General features: G+C 41.8%; 3 protein-coding genes across 3 annotated transcripts in view; 2 read left to right on the top strand and 1 right to left on the bottom strand.

The window, feature by feature from the left end:
- LOC311031310 (uncharacterized protein) overlaps nucleotides 1–14,591 on the top strand; it is a 55,797-nt gene extending 41,206 nt beyond the window's left edge. The window contains exon 4 of the mRNA XM_084037545.1: nucleotides 14,582–14,591. The gene's annotated coding sequence lies outside the window, so the exon portion shown is untranslated. The remainder of the gene's footprint in view (nucleotides 1–14,581) is intronic.
- Nucleotides 138–13,548, bottom strand: LOC311031289 (aconitate hydratase, mitochondrial-like). Its single transcript, XM_084037504.1, has 18 exons — nucleotides 13,461–13,548; nucleotides 11,209–11,351; nucleotides 10,615–10,873; nucleotides 9,859–9,951; nucleotides 9,463–9,621; nucleotides 9,188–9,338; nucleotides 8,893–8,997; nucleotides 8,708–8,799; nucleotides 7,785–7,890; nucleotides 7,231–7,388; nucleotides 7,022–7,095; nucleotides 6,143–6,254; nucleotides 5,782–5,964; nucleotides 5,396–5,491; nucleotides 4,901–5,092; nucleotides 4,546–4,678; nucleotides 4,022–4,143; nucleotides 138–3,893 (listed from the first exon to the last, which is right to left on the bottom strand). Exons 1-18 carry the CDS (start codon nucleotides 13,530–13,532, stop codon nucleotides 3,762–3,764), a joined length of 2,382 nt encoding a protein of 793 aa, XP_083893630.1. The 5' UTR covers nucleotides 13,533–13,548; the 3' UTR covers nucleotides 138–3,761.
- Nucleotides 14,592–15,256: 665 nt separating the features above from the next.
- tob2 (transducer of ERBB2, 2) lies at nucleotides 15,257–22,921 on the top strand. The gene is made up of 2 exons (XM_084037655.1): nucleotides 15,257–15,515; nucleotides 17,978–22,921. Exon 2 carries the CDS (start codon nucleotides 18,195–18,197, stop codon nucleotides 19,398–19,400), a length of 1,206 nt encoding a protein of 401 aa, XP_083893781.1. The 5' UTR covers nucleotides 15,257–15,515; nucleotides 17,978–18,194; the 3' UTR covers nucleotides 19,401–22,921.
- Nucleotides 22,922–23,923: the final 1,002 nt, after the last annotated feature.

Genomic DNA, 23,923 nt, shown 5'->3' with positions numbered 1-23,923 from the left:
ATTTAGGGCAGCAACCCCAACTGAAGCTCAGTTCTTCCTCCGCTGCTAGAAGCCTGGATATTCACTGTAACACTGTAATACTGACAGTCACATGCGATTATTATTTATTTCATTAAACAAATTAAAACACAAACACATTCACAATTTTCTCTTTATTAATGTACCAGTCATTTAGTAAATGTCAAGATAATTTAAATCTCTCAAGCAATAAAACGGCACGCATTTTGAATCATATACTTTTAAAAAGAGTGTGAAAGGAACCGTCACTATGATGAAACATCTGTTCATATTCCACATTTACTTGCTGTATCTGTATGAAGGGAGCATGATCAATCCAAACACATCAGAAGAAGCCTGACCAAACAGAGCACACCTGAGTATAAAATGACACACTAGGCATGTCTTGATGAACAACATAGATTGATTTGTCATTTACAGCAGTGCTTGTTATCCAGTGAACAAAGCATTATCTTAAATCACAGTATAAGCAAACGGCTTCACACACGGATGTTTTAAATGTGTTGACAGAGGACGAAATATAAATCAATCAGTATTATTTAAGATGTTTTACGATTAAACACTGACCCTGGTGATCTCTGGAGGAATCAACACCCTGTACTTAATCAAATAAATATGCACACAGGCTTATATTTGAAAGACCACGTGATGGGTGGTTTCTCAAACGGCTGATGGACACATTACTTCTCAACACAACACAGTATTTTCACTAGGCATCTTTGGCAGTACATCTGATACACTGCAGAGGAGTGTTAACCATCAAAGTGACAGGGAATAAAACATGATGATTCTCAATGTGTTGAATATATGAACAGAAAATCCCTACATGGATGCATTAATGTCCAAAATATTTTTAAAGTTAGCCTGCAGCTACTTCAAATCACCTCTTTCCCTGGAAGCGATTTGAACTAAAATAAAAATAAACAAAGCCACCAAGAGTCACCTTCCGAGAAATGACAAGTCCCTTTTCACTGTCGAAACCCAACAGCAACAAACAGCTACAATCCAAGATCTGTGCTTTAATTTTACCCACAATCCAAAACAGCAAACATCATGTTACTTTCCATCTCTCTCCCTCCATCTCATATTTTTTATTTATGATTTATTATTATTATAATTTATTTAATTATCATTTATGTACACACCCCTATACAAAGTGCAGCTATATATCACATCATTTACACACAGGTCCTCATTGACTTCTTTAGTATATAAGCGATTTACTTCTGAATCTGCGATAATTAATCCAAAGTGATTTAACTTCAGAGACAAGAGAATGAAGAAGTAACAGATTAATAGACTTTCTGCGGATTCTCAGAGCTAAACACAGAGGAGCAGCATTCCTCCCACATTAAATATAGCAACGATGACCTCAAACATCCTTTAGCCCAGAAAAATATATAACCAGAATGTTTCAGCGGGGCACACTAGGTAAAGTCTGAATACAAGAATGAGCTTGAAACGTTATCTTCGACAGTTTGAAAACTTGTGAACTGTGATGATTATAATGAGCTGTATGTCAGTCCTAAAGTCACACACAACAGAGATGTGCACTGATGTTTGCAGAGAATGAACGAAGCGTGGCAAAGCACACGTAAAACTACTTTCCTAACTATACAACGTGCTAATGTACAGACATCACTACATTGTGCGTTAGTTGAATAAATGAAACCTGAAAAAAACAAAAAAACATTCAATGCAAAGAAAAACGCAGCCTTCCAGTACAGGTACAAGATGCAATTTCACATGCTGGCAACTCCAGATGATAGTGAGGATTAACTGAAAAACTCAGACTTGAAGATAGAAAAACTTCAACAAAATAAGTCTGAGAAGCTTTGTTCCAGAGAAAAGACCTACTATCAAAGAGTAGAGCTTTTTCTGGACATCGAAGCCGACTATGGAGACAGAAGATTTCCTGCGTGTATACGCTACAACAGAACTCTGATTAAACATTTTGGCCAGGGCAGCTTTGATGCCTAGTAGCACACATGTGATTACAGCTTATTTTCCCAAACATATCAGGTTGTGGTTTGGACTGCATGAACCAGCTTGTTCAGAACAACACGAGGACACAGGATGAGCAAAGAGGAACACACCGATGTGAACGCAGACCAATGTTAATCCAATAAAAACAATCATGCATCACACACACAACACACACACAACACACGACAAAACACCGATGGAAAGAAAACAAAGGTATGGCTAGTGCTAACACAATGTGTTGTGGTTTGTTGTCCCAAGTTGCTGGTTTTCACACAATGGGCTCTTATATCACGCAAAAAGACAGAGAACGCACAAGCAACCAATGAAAGAGCAACAGGAAGTGTACACAGGTTTGTGCCCTCTGGGATTTTCAGGATGCTGCTTACAGTAAAATGCCTTGTATTGTGTTTACAGTGTGGCTCCCAACTACAATTAGCAAGGGGACACTTGTTCAAGTCGATAATGGCAACTCTATCCGCTCACTACAGGAGGAAAATGAAGGGAGACTAGTGGAGTTCATCAACATTTGGTGCATTAACATGTGGGAACGATATTCTACAGGTGACAGGTCTGGAGAATGAAGGGAAAGTACACTCATGTGAGTTGCCCAACAACTCAGTCAGCTTATTTAGCCATTTGGATGGAAACTATTGAGACAAACATTTAAGGAACAGGTTTAAAAGAGAATAAAAATGATCTGGTCGTGGGGTGGATTCTTCAGTTTATGATATTATGCAGGAAGCTGCTAACTATTTACTGTTTCACCAATTTCATTTGACTAATATTCTGCATCTAATTGTATTAGTTCAGGGTCAGAATCAAGTATATTGCTCAATTAAAAAGGCATACAATGCAGGAATTGTCACTTACTGCTTGTAAACACAAAATTCTGAGTTGGCAGTGAAAGTGAAATCAAATTCCAGATTCACCCTTCTGTTTCGCCTCACTGTATTCGTGTTTTTTTCTGTGTCCATGCAGAAATGTCCCAAACACAGCCAAATAAGAAGAAAATAGAGGCAGGGTGCAGGGTCTCTGCAGATACAGACACTGCTACACACTTCTAGTGTGTTATAAGGTTTAACCCTAACCCATGAGAGGGATTACTTTGTATGAGTCTATATATATATATTTTTTTTTAGGAAAATCCTGCATAGTATACCTTTTAAGATTGAACACGGTGTAGTTGATAATGAATTATGCTTTATGTTAATGTTTCCACTAGGTTGTATTTTCACAAAATTGGGGAAAAAATTGCCACGTTCAATAGAGATAGATGAGCCTCTGTGTTTGAAACAGTCAGCTGAACGCTGCAGGGTAACACTCAATGAAGAACGAAGCTTGACCAATCAGATTTGAAACCGAGGAGCGCTGCCAGTAAAAACGATGCTGCCTTTTACAGAGACACACACTGCTAAGCTTCGGTTATATACACACGTTTTAGTGCATTTGTGGAATCCAGCCTGTCGTCTGGGAGAGCTTCCACAGTAATCCTGTCTGTGCATCTGTGTTCTCGTGCGTATGTGCGTGTGCGCTTTTCATCTGTACAGCGACCTTGTGAGTGTGTTTTCTTTAACTGAACATGACTACAGTTTTCCATAAACCAACATTTACATCAAAAAGTCTGGTTACCGTCTACAGTTCACATCGTATCTTCCTCTTTGCGGAGCCCCTGTCTAGGCCCACATTTCTCCCCTTAATAACCCACGCCAAGGCCCCTCAATGGCCTCTACAGGCCCCGCCACCCTCCTCTCCACCAATTACTGGAGCTCCTTCATCCTGTTGAGAGCGGAGCCAGCCTTGAACCACTCGATCTGCGTCTCGTTGAAGGTGTGGTTAAGAGAGAAGGACTCCTGGCTGCCATCGCTGTGCTTGATTACTGCCGTCATGGGCTGGAGGGAGGACACAGGAGGCAACATGGTAATGTGTCAATCATTTAGCCAGTTTTTCTTCAACATAATGTTAAGAGAACATGGCTGCCCCTTGGATCAATGTTTCATTAGTGCAGAATATTGATCACCTTGCCGGGAACAAAGGTTTTCAGTCCGATGATTGAAATCTTGTCATCAGGGCGGATTTTGTCGTAGTCGTTGGGGTCGGCAAAAGTCAGAGGCAGCAGGCCCTGTTTCTTCAGGTTAGTCTCTGTGAGGAGGAAAAACAGATGGAAATATGAGACATAACGGCAAGATACGGACTCTCACTGTACATCCAACATGTAACCAGAGAAGGGCTCCTTTTCTGTCAGGAGTATACCCGTTATACACAGATTTATAAGGTAATGGAGAATAATGCATGCGAGTATCTGCCTCTGGTTGTTATTGACTTGCACCAGCTCTCATGACTTATTAATTAGCTGTTGCATTTACACAGAATTCATGTTGTTGGAAAATGTTTTCATCAAGACCAAACAATGTTGAAATCTTGTATACAGAAATCTATCACCTACAAACGACAGCATTTATTTAGTGTGTTTCTGGTTCGAAGTAACATCTTTAAACAGACTGATGTTGGCATGTTGTTTCCCCTCTCTGCTCTGAACCTTACCATGAATTCTGGCAAAGCTCTTGACGATGATGGCCCGTCCTCCAAGGTGTCTGGGCTCCAGGGCAGCGTGCTCTCTACTGGACCCTTCTCCATAGTTCTCATCTCCAATCACCACCCAGTTCACACCATTGGCCTGCATTATACAGTTAAACAAGGACAAAGGACATATTTAACAAGTTATCAGGACGAGGACAGGAAGGACAAATAAAGGAGGAGATTGGTTGCTGGGTTACCAGTTCATAAGGTGCACCTGGCAAAAACTCTTACATTCTAATCAACAGTCCAGAAACAAATCTTGCCTTCATGAAGGTTATAATGTTGAGTTCATCAACAGACACAGTCCCATCAAACTCACCTTGTAGTGGCGGGCCACATCAGGCACACCTCCGAAATCTCCTGTCAGCAGGTTCTTGACCTTGTTGACGGCATCATTGTCAATGTTGACTGCACCAATCAGCATATTGTTGGAGATGTTGTCCAGGTGACCGCGGAATTTCAGCCACGGCCCGGCAGCACTGATGTGGTCAGTGGTGCACTTTCCCTTGACCTACAGCCGCAGAGCAAATGAGAGGAGATACGGAGGTTAAGAAGTAACGTCAATAAAGTAGTCATGAGACGTCAATAGAGGTGTCTTCAGGTAGTGCTAGAGTGCCTAGGATCGATCACCATGAGGTGAAGTCTCTCAACTGCTTTAACTAGTGGACCTGTCTTGAACGACAGGAACAACAGATCCTGTGGGGACTTCAGATTTTAGTCTCAGATCAATTATATCTGTCTGAGACAGGAAGATTGTGGCAAGTCTTGCAATCAGCACAAATCCACCACAACTTTCCTGCCATTTCTCGCTCACCTTGATGAGGACCCTCATGCCCTCCAAGTCTTTTCCTTGCCACTTGTCGAAGGGCTCCAGAAGCTGCAGACGGTTGCTGGAGGGGCTCACGTCCACCTGAACAACATCAAATCAGGGTAAGATGTAAAGACGCTTCCAAGTGAATCACGTGATTTCCTTCCTGTCTTGGTTCTTGTTGCACAGATGTACATCATACTGTGATCTTTCCCCGTTTAACATCCAATTGCGAATTACTTCATATTAAGGTGTCGGATATACTAATAAATGTCACACAGTGTTGTGGTGACTGAATATCATGTTGGTGAGGAGTTTGAGGCGCAGCCAGTGGATGAATGTTGTTACTTACTAATTGAGTCAGCCACAGAGCCAGTCATAGGGCTAAATACCTTTACTGTGCTGCCTTCGGCAGGGGGGTGCTGGTAGGTGTCCTGGCCCGGGTCGAAGTCTTTGGAAGGGAGCTCATCACCGGTGGGGGCTTCCAGCTTGAACTTCTCTCCGTTAGAAGCAGTCAGGTAGTCGGTCTCTGGGTTGAAGTCGAGGGTCCCAGCGATGGCCATGGCAGTGACAATCTGCATTGAATTACATGATAGGCATTTAGGGTGTGCAAACGTCAAAGCCAACAAGCAACACAAAGATAAGGGTTTTGTGGGTCTCATGTATCTATGAGATACTGTAAGTCTGTCTATTGATGCCCACATCCTTATTAGATGAATGAGATACTGATATTCAACCTGCAGTACTTCTTACCTCAGGAGAGGTGACAAAGGCATGAGTAGCTGGGTTAGCATCATTCCTGGCAGTGAAGTTCCTGTTGTAGGATGTGACGATAGTATTCTTCTCTCCTTTTTTCACATCCTTCCTGCAGAAAGTCAAAACAGGGAGCATGTTAGTCTGATGCACTGTGTTCAACCGTCACTCAGAGGATATTTTCTATTTGATCTTGAAACCTCACGTACTTGTGTGTGGTGAGCCACCTGTTCAAAATAACTAAGTTTACAAGCTTAAAAGTCTAAAGCCCTGCTAGTGGCCTTTGGCCATTAGTGGCTTCATGTCTTTATGAAACATATTGATGATTACCCTGTTCTTACAGCTTTACTAGAGGGAGAACCATTAAAAAGGGGGTTAATTTTCTTAGAAGCATAATTGTGAAAATGTCATAACAATTTGCCAATGGAATCTATTTTATATAAATGTGTATCATTTTAGCCTCTGATTCATGGTAGAAAATAGTTTATTAAACCTCCACAACTGGAAGAGTTCTGGTTTGCATGAATATTTCATGTGTAAAGTTGAATAAAATGGCATACTGGTAGTATGAGAGAAACACTAGAAACAGTAGATTCTATCCTCTGGAGACCAAAAATATCCACAATACATCTCATGAAATTCCAGTCATGATGAATCAGCGTTGGTAAAGAGGAACAACTTATCTGAAAGTTTATCAGAAATCATCATCCGCTGCAGTCAGAATGTCATGACACTTGCCATGTCAGAATGTCAGAATGTCATGGCAAGTGTCCAGTGGTTATCAAGATATTTTGTCCAGGACCAAAGTAACAGATTCATCAACTGCCATGACCCTGCTGCCAGAGGGGCAAAATTAGCCTTTACGAATGAGGTGCATACCTGTCCCACTGTCCGATGCAGGGTCCACAAGCATTGGCGAGGACGATCCCACCTACGTCACTCAGGATCTTGGCCTGAAAGAGAAACAACATGAACTCTTTTCTGACATCTTTCAAACACACACAATTAAATATGTCTAATGTGTAAAAACAAGACAAGGAAACAAAGTGCCCAAATGCTATGAGTCACACGTTCTGATTCTGACTCACATATCCATCTCTCTCGATAGTGGCACGGATCTGCTCAGAACCAGGGGTGACTGTGAACTGAGCCTTGCACTTCAGACCTCTATCCAGAGCCTGCTTGGCCAGAGAGGCCGCCCTGCCCATGTCCTCGTAGCTGGAGTTGGTGCAGCTGCCGATCAGACCTGCCAGACACAAGTTCAATGTTAGTAGGAGAACTGAGAACAAGGAAACTAAAGTGAATAGGTATAGGGTTACAGCTGCAGGTTGGAAATATTGATTTATGTTTGAATATTAAATAAGAGGAAAAATTGTTGAAGAACAGACAACACAAAAGACAAGCAAGTCTTTGTCATCATAATCATTGTCTACTCTTGTCAATAATTGGAATTGTACTGCGCTTGATGCTCATTCTAGTAAGCTACTTTGGAAGACCACATGACAGGGCTGTAATGTGATCTGATCATATCGGGTCAATAACACAGCTCGAAGGAACAAAGAAAGAAATATCGAATTTCACGAGACGAAGCATTAAAAACACAAATTATCGTAACATAATACAGCTGTGTCACAATACTAACCGACTTTAACCTCCAGGGGCCAGCCGCTCTTCTTAGCCGTAGCCCCGATCTCAGACACAGGGTGACACAGGTCGGGGGTGAACGGCCCATTGATGTGGGGCTTCAACTGGAGAGGAGGGAAACAAGGCACAATGAAGGCAGTGTGGGACATGCATGGCATATGCTATATCTTTTGAAGAGAAAAACTAAAAGCTCAATTGAACTGCATCATGCACCATCACAACCACATGACACAGAAAACATGATGAAGCAACAGAATGAGACTAAATGAGAAGTGGATAATGCATTTCCTTTTTTTAATACTTGAAATCTCCTCCAGACATACAAGCATATGCAAACATTTTGTAGGTCAATGATAATAATGTTTATGGTTTACTGTCCAGTTTCAGTATCTAGGTCATTCATTGAGCTAATGAATGTTTTAATAATTGGGTTTCTATGTCGAAATGCCTGTCTTAACATAATACACATATTCGACCAGGAAGGTGCTCCAAAACATAATCAGATGATCAAAATAATACTGGAATACGTCAATCAATACTGTAACTCCTGACCTCCTGCACCCACAGACTGATGTCACATAGTCAGCCTTACACCATGTATTATGGTGGTAGGACATACAGCGTTGGTCAAATCTATACTACATTCGGATTCTAGGTTGGTGTGTATATTATTCACTAAAATCATTATAATCAAACCAGACAGCAAGCATACTAAATACAGCATGATATTGATTGATATTACTCTCCCACAATGCAATGGACATCACCATGTTCATATAAAACTGTAAAGTATGTTGATTTCTTTGTGTACTAACTGCTGCTGCAGGATATTATGACGATTAGTACGAAAATATTTGGTATTGTAGTATGGATTTTGGACATGCCAACAATTATGTCTTATATGACCAATGTTTGACTCACCTCGCTCAGGTTAATCTCTATGACCTGGTCATATTCACAGCCACTGTCTGGGACCAAGTCATCTTTGAACTGATCCGCCACAGAAGCAATCTCTGAGAGGGAGTTAAAAAAAGCAGGGCCAAAGTTGAAGGTAAGAGACAGTAAATACAGACTAAACAGACAGAGACAAACAGTAAGATACTGACCTCCACGGCCAGTTTTCTCCATGTACGTCTTCATGCGGTGGTTGTAGGGGAAAATGGATGTGGTGGCTCCAATCTCAGCACCCATATTACAGATAGTGGCCATTCCTGAAAAATTTAAATGTCACTTTACCCTTGGAGTAAAATATCTTGCACTTAAAGTTTAGACCATTTATAATCTATTGAAGCAAGATATGGATGTTAGAAGAAGCCGGCACCTTCCTTTGATTTTCAGATGTAAACAAAGAGGATGTTATTGACCAGAGTTTCAGGTCTTGCAATGCATCTCAATCCTTACCGGTGCAGGAGATGGAGTCAACTCCAGGCCCATGATACTCCACAATGGCTCCAGTGCCGCCCTTCACAGTCAGGATGCCAGCCACCTTCAGGATGACATCTTTTGGAGAGGTCCAGCCAGACAAGGTTCCTGTCAGCTTAACTCCAATCACCTGAAGGGAAAAAAAACACACAACCTTACAACCATTCATGGAAATATTTACTGGTTGAAAATAGGGTTGAAACATCTCATGAAATTAAAACCCATGTACAAGATTTCAGATGTTAAGAACTCACATTAGGACACTTGAGCTCCCAAGGGATTCCAGCCATGACATCCACGGCATCAGCTCCACCCACTCCAATACAGATGGACCCCAGACCACCGCCATTGGGAGTGTGGGAGTCAGTACCAATCAGCATCACTCCGGGATAGGCATAATTCTCCAGGATGATCTGTCCAAAGAAAGGAACATTCAGTCACACATGTTTCCATTGGGACCTCTATAGACTGCTATTTAAAATGGACTCCTTTTTTTTTTTTTTTTTTTTAATGTACTTTATGGAGGGAAACTTTCATCATTCTGTAAAGTGAAGGTCAAATATCCAAGAGAAATAACAATATGCAAAACTAATTTATCGGTTGTTAGAAAAGCCATTTATACCATCAGTATAAAAATCTATGTACTGTACCTGATGGATGATCCCTGATCCTGGTTTCCAGAAGCCAACTCCATATTTGGCACCAGCAGTGGAAAGAAAGTTGTACACTTCTTCGTTTACTTCCTGTGTTAAGGGTAATTGTGGAAGTTATTTTCATATAAGACACATAAATATCCTTGATGTAACCATAAAATATTAAATTTGGCTGCAGCACTTAACCCTGAATCCTGAAATTCAACCCATGGTATCTAAGTTTAATATTATGTTAATTTAATATAATATACAATATTGTCAGTTCAAAATATACACAATATTTTTAAAGGTTATCTAAAAAGTAACACAAACTAAGCCAAAAGTCAGAGGAAAAACTTATTAACTGCAAAGTCAATCCATAACTTCTTCCTGCCAACAAATTAATTGGATCTTATTAGGTTGCATCAGATTCATATTTGTAGTGCACAGACTTAATGTTGTCATCAGCTGTGTGTGTGTGTGTGTGTGTGTGTGTGTGTGTGTGTGTGTGTGTGTGTGTGTGTGTGTGTGTGTGTGTGTGTGTGTGTGTCTGTGTGTCTGTGTGTTTAGTTGAATAAACCAGAAACGGCTCGTCGCCTATATTGCATATGTATTTGACGTGCATATGACATGATAAATACAGCCTCAGAAGAACCCCTATATTTTATTCAGTTTATTTCCTGTCACTTCCCATAATTCCCATCTTTAATATTCCCAGAAAGCAGGGTAAAAAGTCTGTTAGTCTGATAAAACAGTCCATCCAACTGTTCTCACCTTAGCCCTCTGCAGATCCTGAGCCCCTCCGATCTGAGCCTCAATCAGATGATCACAGTGGATGGTAGAGGGAACCGCCACCCTGGGCAGACCACTGCTAATGAACTGAAGCATTGCCATCTGAGCTGTAGCATCCTGCATGGCCACGCGGTCTGGACGCAGGCGCAGATAGGTGCGACCGCGGTCGATATCCTGCCCTGCTGGATCATCCAGGTGCCCATACACAATCTTCTCTGACAGAGTGAGAGGCCTGCCGAGCCTGGTGGGGCAGGTTAATGGAAGTGTTGGACAACGATCGTAGTGTCAGATATTACAAGTGTTTTACTGAGGTCATAAATCAAGTGAGAAATAGGGTGATTTTCTCAGACTTCTATACAATCCGATTTATTTTTGCAACCAGGAGTTGCCCCCTGATGGCCATTTGAAATAATGCATGTGAATGGCACTTCTGCGTTGGCTTCATTTTTCAAACTACAGCTCCGAATTAACACTGTGATTAACACGAAGATTAACTGTGCAGCTGTAATAAACACCTGGCATTCATCATGGGCCAAGCTATTGTGTATTTCTGAGAAAAAGAGAGCAATAACTGACCTCCTGCGCACAATGTTGATGTTCTCGTGCATCTTCTCATAGTTAATGCTGGAGCCGGGCTCAAAGCGGCTCATGGCCACCTTGGCCTTGGCGCTGAAGGCTGAAGAGACATGAAAACGTCTTGCCCCAGTTCCAAGGGCCAGCTAGAGCAGAAGAAAGAAAGGACAGTTTAGAGTCAAATAAATTATGCAATAATTGGACCACATGTGAGCATCTGGAATTCACTCCCCAAACACTCTCAAAATCCAAGTTGAGAGAACGAGGTGTATGATCAGATTGTTTCACAAGTAGCCTGTTGACAAGCCATTTTTAAACCAATAAAAAGCTAAATGATCATCAGTGGATAGCCGTTACGTTCCCAGATTGCATTTCAGCCCATTCGTTCTGCATCTTTTGCACTCGACATGGAATGTTTACCTGCATTCAAGCAAAGCCTGCTTGAAAGTGGTTACTACTTAAGACTACAAACAGAAACTGGAACGCTTCTGATACAAGAATCTGATTAGATGCCCTTTCTAATTGCCACAGAAAATGTTGACTTTTAGTGGCCAGCATTGACCAATTTTTTATTTTTTTTTATTGCTAAATATGGTCAGTTTTCAAGTATTTAATTAGCAGAAACAAACACTTTGGGATATCCTTTTCAATTTGAATAAAGTGCTTCTTTAGGCTGAGCCTAAATTAGAAGAATCTCCATCTAGTCATGCAAACTACTCAGATGTGTTTAAAACATTCACACTGGTCTTGTAAATGGACTCTTTGACACTGCAAACACCATAAAACACTGAAACACTACTGGGCAGCATGTTCAGTGTTTGTGCCATTAGCTGTTGTGCTAGTTTGACAGTAACAGGAAACAGGTGCACATTGTTCACGAAAGACCTGTTAAGACAGTTTTTTTTAAATGTCAGCTCAGTGCAATGCTATGCTATCTACCTCATAATGATCATTTACATTTAGGTCATTTAGCAGATGCTTTTGTCCAAAGCGACTTATAATAAGTACATTTGTCAAAAGAAGGAAACAAAGAAACCACAACATATCATTGCCGATAAAGTAAGAGCTAAAAATAGAACAAGTGTTAGGTCCTCATCTGAGTAAAGTAGTATGTTAAGAGCGACAGTGCTATGATCAGAGTGCTATAGGTAGGGGGTTTTTTGGGGGGGGGGGGGGGGTGTTAGTGGGTCATGCTATGTAGAGTCGAGGTGAAGTCTGAACAGGTGAGTCTTCAGCCTCAAAAATTATCTCAAAATAATAAAACTTAAAATGGACAGTGAGGACTCAGATTATGGCCTTTTACACATTGTCAATTGCTTCTCGTTAAATGGACAAAATGGCCTGCACCATCTCATAAATGTTGGCGAAAGAAGGTAATGGCAAATCTCAAACTAAGCCGACTCAAGCATTCTCTGGCAACCATGTTTGTCTAATCTCCATTACTGTGTATAACATAATAGGTATATTCACCCTGTATGTTTTCCCTTCATATCATATGGTATTTATTTGTGGTAATAATGGCTGGAGGCATATGTGATTGTTTATATGTGTGATGGCATGTGGGAATAGGTTTTTTATATAAATATTCTCATATTCTCACAATACTCTCATTTCAATGACCACATTTAGATAATAAGTGAACGAAGAACCAAGAAAAGCAACACCTCGCCCAGCACACAACAAAAGTGTTCATCGCTTAAAGTTTAAGTGCAGGTTATAAGCAGCGGACTTATTTGTGTTAACAGCCTTTTGTTAACAGTAACACGGCTCTGAGCCATTCCCGATCAACTTAAACTGTCTGATTTGGTCCAGTACCCAACACGAGCCCAGAAACACGCTGTTGTGCGTCAGTCCTAGCTGCAGGGAGCTAACGGTCGTGAAGTGCGTTGTAAGAAAACTCTGTAACCTTGTGATCACCTTGCAGCCATCAGGGCAGCCAGGACCGTCTGCAGCCACTATTAAGTCGATGTTGACTGAACTCGATATTGCTATTAACCACGACGTTATATGCTTTTTGTTGCTGTGGGGTCGGAGGTAGTTTAAAACCGTTAGAATGCGTCGCTATCTTGAGTCAAACGAGGACGCTGTGACCTGACTCGGGCGGCGCACTGCGCACTCCGGTCTACATTTACCCGCTGTCCGTCAAACCTACACTATGGCGGTTCTACTACAACACACAACGTATCTGTTGTCACACATGTACTCGACAGCAAGGCAGTTACAAGCTCCGGAAAAGCAAAATAACCTTTTCTTACCCGCAGCCTAGTGACAGTCAAACAGTAAGACGCCATTTTGTTCACTGACAAAGATGAGTGTGTCGCCCTCATGTGACGTAACCGGCTTAAGGAGTGCGTGATTTTATTATTGGGTTAAATAAATGATAGATACATTCGATTAAATATAATAAATGTTGTATTGTCCAAATTGAATATTACTTAAATTGTTATTGATATAAATTCGTCTTGTGGTAATATGTGAACAATATCTGCTGTGAATATTTGTGTGTGTGTGTGTGTGTGTGTGTGTGTGTATGTATATATATATATATATATATATATATATATATATATATATATATATATATATATATATATATATATATATATTATGGACTTTTACTCAGCTATCTTTATTTGACAGTTACAGCTTCTTTTCTGTTTCAGATTTTACATAGGTTTACAAAAGTCTTATCAAATGCATAATTATGCATTGCGTGATTATATTTGCCAACTGTGTAGTTAGCTAGACCTATATACAGGTATAGCCAGGATATATAACTTAAAAAATTAGCTCCACCTACACAATACAACATTAAAATATTGCTTACACTGTGATGCATCAATGATGATAATCCAGTCATATAACACACTGACAGTGGAATTATGCTGCATAACAAAGAGTGCTTTTTGATATGTTAATGCTAATGCTTTTGTATTTCAATTTACGTGAATAATTGAATGCAGAACATGTTTTTATTGTGTATTATTACTACTTTTCGTAAGTTAAAGTTCTCAATACTTATTCCATCACTTGAAATTCACAATATACATCATACATTACATAATATCACATACAATATTGTATTAATATTTTACAGATTAGAGTATAGTATTAGTCACTCTGGTCACATAAAAAACATAGCCTTACCTGGAAGACCAAGTAAACAAATGTAAACATTAAAATGCATTCGGGCATTTTTTGCAGGCCCCTTTGCTCACTTCTTATTTTCTGTTTCCTTGATGTGTCATTTTCAACCATCTTATTTTGAAAATATTTTTGTTCCTGAAATACATCACACAATACTTAGAAATAACCTAACCCTATGAGAAATGCAATATGCCTGAAATTAATCTTGTTTTACACCCTCCAAAGAAAGATTCTTCAAATAGAAACATGCAGGTTATAGAAAAATGTAGAATTGTGTGAATGCATAACAAACCCTGAGTCAACAATAGGATAATGCACGTCTTATGATTTAACACTAACATTGCCACACACCATTTAGTGAAGAACATCATTTCCCACAAGTCCCTGCTAAAACCAAGCTCGCTTCAGTTGCTGAATGGACGCTGCAGCCCAATAATCTGTGGGCCCTCCCCCATCTCAGCCAATAGAGACTCTGTTGCTATCACCTCTTGTATTTTTAGCAAATTGTTCAGCACCGTAGGAAACTACAAATATCCATGCGCCAATTAAACTAGAGCCATCAATGTAAACACGTAGGGAAAATGTCCTATTTGTCTGTTTTAGGCGTCGCTACTTTTCTAGGAAGCCTACGAATCGACACCTTGTCTAGAAATTGATTAATTGATTGAGTGAGTGACGATTTATCTTTTTGTTTCAGTTGTTAGTTTTTTGTTGTTGTTGTTTTTTACAAAATCATTCTTCTGGTTAATTTTAAAATAGGTTGTGTGCATAAATATAGCATAAATTATTTGCTGACAGGAGAACTTAATGCAAAAATACTGTTCTATGGAATAATAAAGCAGCACCTCCTATAATGTGAAGAAAGTAGTCCCCGCCGTCACGGGCGTGTGGGCGAGTCACACTGTATAAATACGCCGGGTTGTCAAACAGTAAAGTTTCTCTGGACCCTCCATAACTGTCAGCCGAAGACAAACTGGGAAACCGTTTGGCCGTTTGAGAATTTGGGGCAGCGGTTTAAAAAAAATAAAAAAATCAACACAGAAGGTGAAAAATATCTGGTGGGCAGCATCTGAAAAAACGACGTCTTGAAATCCGAGAACACGCGAGGACATTAAAATAGATTCGCAGGACTACAAGTCAAGCTAGGGCATCAGTGACGACTGGTGAGTAATTAAATGTCAGCCGGTGCTAAATGGACTAAATGTGTTTAAATGTCCGTATGTGCGTGTTCAGTGTCGACAGCATGTTGCTGTGTGTTGATGTGCCATTTGCTTTGGGTAAAACGGACTGACTGTAGTGGATGACGGTACTGGTTCAGCCATTGAATAAAGACTCGGCTTTAGTTTTAGCCCGTTAGCCGAAGTGACCGTCGGAGTCCGCTGAGCTGCCATGTTTATTTTCCTTTTTCTACGTTGTTTGACGTTCGTGCCGAGGAGATACTCCGTTGAACACAGACTCGGGGCGGTGGGGATGTTAACCACTTAATTAGCCTCATGATTTCATTTACAGCGACAGTTTGGCATGAGGGGGGTGGTCGATCCTTCACCTGCATGTCAACCAAACCAGTGTCCTTTCTGCACCGGTGCCTTTTTGACTGGCATGTGGCAGTGATCCCCAGGTAGACCCTGCTCCCTCATTAGCAGAGCTTGTTGTCATCATCATCACACAGGCAGACATTGAGGATATTTCTCCAGTATCAACCCTCTTCTTGCATATTAAGCTGGTAGAGGTGCAGAATCCTCCACAAAGAGGAGAGAAAATTGAAGTGAGGGGCAGTCAACAAAAGGAAAAATCTACAATAAGTTGCATGTCCTATTGTATTGAGATTGTGTGTGTGATTCAGGAGGGCCTCTATGTGTTGTGCTATAAACCCTCGATTATAATATATTTAGGGTGGGCTTTAATACATCTATTGTGTGTGTGTTTGTATATAATGCACATTTGCTTGTGCTACCTGTATGCTCACTGTAGACGTGGTGGTTAATGGATAAAACCCGACATGCAGTCGGTACTGTGCAGCACACATTTGTAGCTCCGATAATGAGTCCATGTAAACAAAAAGAGCACCGTAGATCCTGCTGTTGCTCTGGCCCACGATAAAAGGCGAGTTAAAATCATTCCAGCCCCTTCAAGCTATGTGACAAATCTACAGGCGAAGAATGCAAATATGGATTTATGAACGAATTTTTCTTTTGTTTTGTTTTTTTCATTGAAATTATGATTTTAGAGCGCTCATCATCCCGAAGCAACACATCTGCACATATGCACTGAGCCATCCATTTAATGTCATTGAATGACATTGGGCATCTCTTGTATGTTGCTGTTGCATTTTCATAATGAGAGGAACGCTGCTGTAGGTACAGCTTAGCTGTGTGTGTGTGTGCGCTCAAGGTTTCCACTGATGATTGCTGTTGCAGGTGCTGGACCGGTGGATTCTCCTGTGGGTTTTTCTACAGTCAATTACACTCGCGTTTAACTCGGGGTGGTGGAGAGGAATTTGCACCATAGATGATCCAAAATGGGGCCCTATTTATAGCCCATTCTATCTCACCCCCATTTTATCCTTCAATGTCACCTTTTTAATGCGATAGGGGAAAATGTAAATCTCGTCTTGAACCGTCACTCCCGCGGCTCCGCATGCAGCGAGTGCAGCTTTATCTGTAATAACATTAGAATTGTCTTTAATCGGAGGCGTCTTTCTAATCTTGGCTGCTGAATCCCCATCTGGCGTGCGCGCGCGTATGTGTGCGCGTGCGCGTGTGTGTCACTGAATGGTGGGAAATGGTGTTCTGTGAAGTCGACTTACTGTTCTGCCATTTTACACCTCTTCCTTTTGCGAGTCTGTTGTTTTTTTGGTCTCTTAGCATGTCATCCTTCAGTTTGATTCTGCATGCTGGTGAATGGACTCGGTGACGGTGTTGAAGCATTAAACAGGAGGCGCTCCATGGGATCGGATTCAGATTATAAAGGATTTATGAAGCACCCGACACAGCATCTGTTACATCCATCAGAAGATCCTGCATTTGATGAAATCAAAATCAAATTACTGTGTGTTTTTGAATAAGAACAGTGGTAGAGTAATTTAATTTGCTCACCTCTTAAAAAAAAAAACAGACTGTAGCTTCAGTAAAACTGATATTTTGCCCTCATCACGCATCTGAATTTACCGTTTTTCCTATATTGTATTATAGAAATATATAATCTGATTATATTGTGGTGATCTTTTGATACCATTTCCCCAAGCACAATAAATTGTCCAGGTATAGAAATGCCGTACTGAGCAGTGACACTTGTCTCATACAAGCAGACATGTCTGCTATCATTGTAAATATATATATATTGTTTATATATATGTAAATATGTATATATTTACAATGATAGCAGTCATTGCATATATATTGTGTGTATATATATGGATATTCGGTAATTTGCTCTGGTACACTCCAACCCCTGAAAATTGAGGCTTTCTATGTTCATAAAATATATGCATGATTAATTGTCTACTGGTGGATTACGGTGTCCTGCCTCCTTTTGTTTGTGTTCACTCCCCTTGATCTCCCATTACATCTTCCTGTGGTTCTTTCCATGTAAAATGACAGCTTTCTTCTGTTTTTCTTCTTCACAGTTGGGACCTGAAAACGGTGGTGCATATTTTGGACGACGTAAGACAGCACGCTGCCTGCTGTTCCCACCTTCAAGGTGCCTTTACCATGGTGACACTAAAAGAATCATACACTTTACAATAAGCCAGAGGAAGAACTCCTTTGTTACAGTTGCATTGCCTCACTTTCAGCATCATCTCCATCACTTTGCTCCCACGACGGCTCTAATCTGGTGCAACCATGCATCTAGAGGTGAAGGTCGCCCTCAACTTCATAGTGTCCTACCTGTACAACAAGTTGCCTCGGCGCCGAGCTGACCTGTTTGGTGAGGAGCTGGAGAGGATACTGATGTCTCGTTTTGAGGGTCACTGGTACCCTGAAGCCCCTCTCAGGGGTTCCGCCTTTCGCTGCATTCACCTGGGAGCACCGAGGGACCCTGTGGTGGAATTGGCCGCCAAAAGAAGTGGACTGGACACGGATGAAGTGCGTTCAAATGTTCCTGCAGAGCTCAGTGTGTGGATTGACCCTTACGATGTATCCTATCAGATTGGAGAGAAGGGGTCAGTGAAGGTTCTCTACCTGGAGGACCCTCCAGGCCTTGGCTGTGACAGCGAGAGGGTTGAGGGGTTGATCAGTAACGGAGATGCAGAGGCAGAGGAGGCCAAGAGTCTGGGCTTTAACCCAGACGCTCAGGTGTTTGTGCCAATTGGAAGCCAGGCGTCTCCTGCCCTCATGCCATCGCTGTCGAGCTCTCCCACACCTCTGACTGCCCAGTCCTGCCCCGGGCTCTTCAGCTACCCAAGCTCCAGCACACCCACCGACCCTGCTACCCACTCCTCAAACACATCTACCCCTTCCCCTCCCAGCGGTGGGCTGCCCTACCTCTCCGCTCAGCAGCCGCCCTCTGCTCTTCCCGCTGCCCGCCCTCAACCCATCACCTTCACCACCGCCAGCTTCGCCGCCACCAAATTCGGCTCGACCAAGATGAAGAAGTGCAGTGGGGCGGGGGCGGCAGCTAGCTCTGGAGCCGTCATACCGCCTACCCCGAGGATGCTCACCCGCTCTCCTACCACCATCTCGGCACCAGAGCTGCTCAAGCACAAGCCCCTGTCTCTCTCCTTGCACTCCCTCGGAGGTCCCATTGCCAGCCAGCTCTCTCCCAACGCCAAAGAGTTTGTCTACCCAGGATCCCCGGGCCCCCTTTTCTTCGATGCCGACACCCAGCCCATGCAGCCTCATGCCAGCCCATTCCAACCCCCCCACACTCTCAACACCCATCCGTCCTTCGACCCCTTCTCCAGCCCTCCCCCTGCCCAGAGTGTGGGCATCATTGGCAGCAACGGAGGAATCTCCTACATGGAGAAGCCGCCATTTGTTGAGGGTTTAGGAAGCTACAACCTGCAATATCCTAGCCAGTCCTTCCAGCCCGTTGTGCTGGCCAACTAAGCCTTCATTTGTAATGAAAATAATTGTTGAAGGAGGAGGTGGGTTTGGACCGTGTTGCTCCAGATCTTTTCAGTTTTTCTAACAATTGTTCTAGTACTAATACAAGCTAAGAATTAGTTTTACTACAAATATTTAAAATATCACGTCCACTGAATAATTCATGTGATTCATTTAGTTCCTTACCCCACCCTGCCTTTTTGTCTGTTGCTGTTACTCATCACGTTCTGTGCGTTGGCTTTGATGACAGGAGTGGGTGGGGGGGTGAGTTCCTTTCTACCTTGAGTCATTGCCGATCTCCTTATTTATTTCTATATTGTTTTGTTTTTTTGTTTTTTTGCATTGCATGTTACTGTGAGGGACTTTTTTATCTTGACTTTTTCTTGTTTAATGGACCCGGCTCTAGTATAGCTCCACTTTGCACTGCACTGTCATGCTGTGAAAAAGGACCTCGCCAAGTCCTGCAGGGAACGACGGCTGTGGAAAGCTCAGCACTTTGCTCTGCAATCTGCTCTGCCCTACTTGCAACAAATACAGAGGGGGGCTCTGCTGTCTCCGTGTGCCGAGTCCTGCTCTGTTTTGTTGTGGCTCAGCGTGATTGAGAGACTCATTGTTTGTGTGGCGGGCCCGTTACCCTTGAAACCCACTCGTGCGCAGGCACAATTTGACTCTGTTGTTGTCACTGGGCGTATATTGGAAGCAGTTTATCGTCAGCTGGAATGTGTACATGACATGGGTTTAAATGAAGTGGGAGCAGTGGAGGGAGCAGAACGAGAGCATCTGGGCGTTAAGGGAGTCGTGTAGTAGAATGTATTGTATCTGTCGGGGGAAACTGCAGCTGGGAAGGTCAGGGAAACCTTGGTGAATGTGATAAGCAAGTAAATCTTTGTATTTCAAGACGATAACGATGCGCCGATACCTCGGTTATACACACTGGGATGCACGTTATGCTGTTAGACGTGCACATGTACACTATTCCAGTCAGCAGTGTGTGTGAAGGTGAAGAGGCATAAGGGATGCAGCATGGACTGTGATAAATGGATTAGCATGACTTTGACTATGAAGGAGAGGTTTTCCTCTGCAGGGAGAGGAGACATGGGAAGACCGAAGGAAGCGAAAGAGGGAGAGAGAAGCAGCTAGAGGCTTCTGTTGCTTCGGTGGTGTCCAGGCTCGGAGTGCGACACTTTAAAACCCAGAACACGTTTCTAGTGAGCTTAAATGGTATTGAAGCCAAAGGCTCACACTATTCTCTCCCTCCTCTTTAAATTCTTCAGGGAACTCTTCTCCTCTGGCTGTTAACGAAACCAGAATCATTCACTGCCTGTTTTCCCAGATATGTTGACAAAGATGCAAAGATGAGTGTTTTATTGGATAGCTTGTCAGATCCCTTGAAGTCTGCCGTTTCTGGCAATGGTTTGTTTACCAGCCGGGTCCATGTGATTGTCTGTTAGTCACTACAGGGACGTGTAACTCTCAGATGTCCATTTGAGCTGTCCCAGCACTTTATTACTGGGCTCCTGAGGCTGTGTGTCGTCCACAGACACCAACGCTACACCACTCCTTTGCCCTCTGTTTGGAAATGGCACATTTTATTCAACTATTATGAAATGCTTTAGAGATTCAAACAGGAACTAAATTTGTATTCAAGTGCATCACGCTGGTGAGGAGATGCCGTTGATCTCGTCCATTTATTTGAATGTTTTCAAGTAAATGTTTTTGTATAAGATGATCCAAGGAACCTTGACTTGTGCTCACGTTGGTTTGCAATGTGACAGCCTGTCATATGCATGCGAGTTTGTATTTCCTTTTTTTGGGGGTTTCTTTTCAAAGGAAAAGGTGAAGAGGTACACATCTCTGTAAATGTTATGATTGTGAGGGGAAAGATGCATTTCTAATTTTTTTTGTTTTGTAATTTATTTCCAATATTTCTATATTTTTGTTTTTGCAAACGTATCACTTGCATTTGTATGAGTAAGACATGACAAGTCCAGGAATATGTAAATACAAAGTTCTTATGTTCAGATTCCTTGTTTAGTTTCTTACATGCTGAGGTTATTTTTTCAGAAAATAACGTGAATATATGCAAACTGAGACAAAAATAAAGATGTACAGAATAAAGTATTGAATGTGTATTGTACCTTGTGCAGCATTTGTCTAATAAGACGGGTAAATGTAGTCATTCTTCAAGTCGGATTTGAAGTTTAAGATGTGAATGTTTACAGTGGGTTTGTGTAGGAAAAGATGGCTGATATCACTTTTTTTCAGTGCTCCCAGGGCAGTTTGACAACACTACTCTCATAGGTGGTACATTTAAACCAAAAATATCTACATTGCAGTTTCATTTTTGAGTGCAATGAGCATTTGCCCTTTTTTTTTTTTACTTAAACACATTTTGTGGTCGCCCCACCGATATTTCCCCTCTGAATAATTGTCCATCATCTATTTTTCCTATTTTTAGTTTCTTCTGTGCTACATGAGTAGCTAAACCCAGATATAATCCCCCCTAGCCTCATCCTTTGGTCCTGATACTATAGCCATATCCCAGACTGTCTTTGCTTACACAGATGCTCACCCTTCTCCAGTGCAATTTAATGCCATAATTTAAATTACCCTGAAGGATTCAAGGGGTTTCTACCTCTGTGCACCCAGGGAAAAACAATCCAGTATATTTCCTCATTAGGAAGAAGGTGTTACGGGAGGTTCGGAAGGATAAAGGAATTGAATGTGCTGTGAATGTGATCTGTTGTTAGTCAACCCTGGTTGAGATGGCTTGCGGAAAATAAATGAGGAAACTGCTCATCCTTTTTGTGTTATTAAAAGTTGTGGAGATATATTTTTTTTTTGTGTGTCATGCATTTCCAAAATGTCCAAGTGACTCCTTTTTTTCCATATTTGTTAGAATATTCCGAACAAACGAGGTGTGTTAGTAAATTTCCTCTGCATACAAAATTTGGCTCTTGAGGTGAGAGATCTGAGGATGTGAGCCATTACTGTAAAATCCCTCTCATCTTCAGGAGTAACTGGTTTGTGTTTTACACTTGAAAAGGACACATTAGATGGTGTTAAACACGCCACAAAATAACTCTAAACGCAGGCTATTCCACAATCAGGGTTGAACATCAGTGAAGAGGAAAAACAAGATTTTTGTATTCTGATGTCCTTTTTGCTTATATCGATGTGTGAGTTTTATTTTGCACTTTGGAATATTTCATTGTCATAAAAGAAGTTTATTTTCTATGTGAAATTTAACATTTAAGAGTAAAATAGATATAATTGAAAGATCCGATGATGTATAAATATAGTGCTTTCTTTCCTGCCTGTATTTTATTATTTTTTCCTATTTTGTATCTGATCTGTACACCCTGTAGATGTGTAATGAATCTTTCACTACTGAAATGCAATGACCTGTTTTCTGTGCTGCCCCCCGGGAATGGGGTGTTACTACTGCAGTTTCTTATTGTATCAGATTCTTTTTTAAGTTTGTAATAAAAAAACAGATTGGCAAAAATAAGCATGGAAAATAAGCTTATTGTGTCATCGTTTTGTGGATATGCAGAGCTATTGGACTCATGGAAGAGATCATGTTTGCAGCATGATGTGGATTTCCAGCTTGGTCATCTGCTCCCTCTCACTTCTTAGTGTCATACTTGGTGAATGTTGAACATATTGCAGATCAAACACTGAAAAGTAGATCCCTGCGTTCCTCTGAGAAGCCTCGGATTGAAATGCCAGAGCTCGTTTTGCAGTAAACAAATTCAAGTGATGTTTGATCAATAATTCAAAGCAAAGATGAAATTCTTTAATGGTGAAGAGCCAGATTGCTCACCACCCACCTCAGCTGGACCCATTCCAGCAGATATTACTTTAAATTTCATCATTCGGCGGTCTGTCTGTCCTGTGCTAGTGCGTCTAGCAGATGCTCATGTCAACGCAATGGGCTGTGATCGCTATAGTAACATGTAGTGCTGTGACATTAACATGCATGGCTGGGCTCCTCCTTGGCTCTCCTTCACGTTTTCATCGCCCACTCATTGCATCCCTCCCTCCCTCCCGCCTTCCCTCAGCTCACATGTTCAACTGCATCCCAGTTCTCCATCTTTCTCCGTCCATCCCCTTGCCATCTTGTTTGCATCCCCCCTTCTCACTCTCCTTCACCCCCTGCTGCTCCCTTCCTCTCTACCACCCTTTAATCTCCCCTCCATCCTTTTAACCATCTGATCGTGTCCCATTCCCACAGCCCCTCCCTTGCCTCCTCACTTCGCTTTCTCTCTCTCTCACACACACACACACACACACACATGTATTTGAGGCTGCTGCTGTTACGCAACACTGCTCCCCAGTGTGTTGATGTGATCATTACGCAACATCTCCTACTCTTCTGGAATACTGATGAGCAGCAGGACATCGGCAATGAAGGGACAGTGGAAAACAACAAAGGGGAAAACATAATCACGCTTATGTGTGTGTACATAACATGTGCACGTGGGGGATCGCGCACGTGAACGGGTGAGGAGAACATCTCCCTC

Source organism: Eutrigla gurnardus (assembly GCF_963514095.1).
Source record: "Eutrigla gurnardus genome assembly, chromosome: 20".
Lineage (NCBI taxonomy): Eukaryota > Metazoa > Chordata > Actinopteri > Perciformes > Triglidae > Eutrigla > Eutrigla gurnardus.
Note: the sequence above shows the minus strand (reverse complement) of the source record. Positions and strands in the feature narration are given on the sequence as shown.

Coding starts and splice junctions, on each gene's coding strand:
- LOC311031289 (XM_084037504.1), bottom strand. CDS start 13,532: ATGAGGGCGACACACTCATCTTTGTCAGTGAACAAAATGGCGTCTTAC. Junction 8,998..9,187: donor TGACTCCATCTCCTGCACCG/GTAAGGATTGAG, acceptor TAAATTTTTCAG/GAATGGCCACTATCTGTAAT. Junction 3,894..4,021: donor AAACCTTTGTTCCCGGCAAG/GTGATCAATATT, acceptor TCCTCCCTCCAG/CCCATGACGGCAGTAATCAA.
- tob2 (XM_084037655.1), top strand. CDS start 18,195: ATGCATCTAGAGGTGAAGGTCGCCCTCAACTTCATAGTGTCCTACCTG.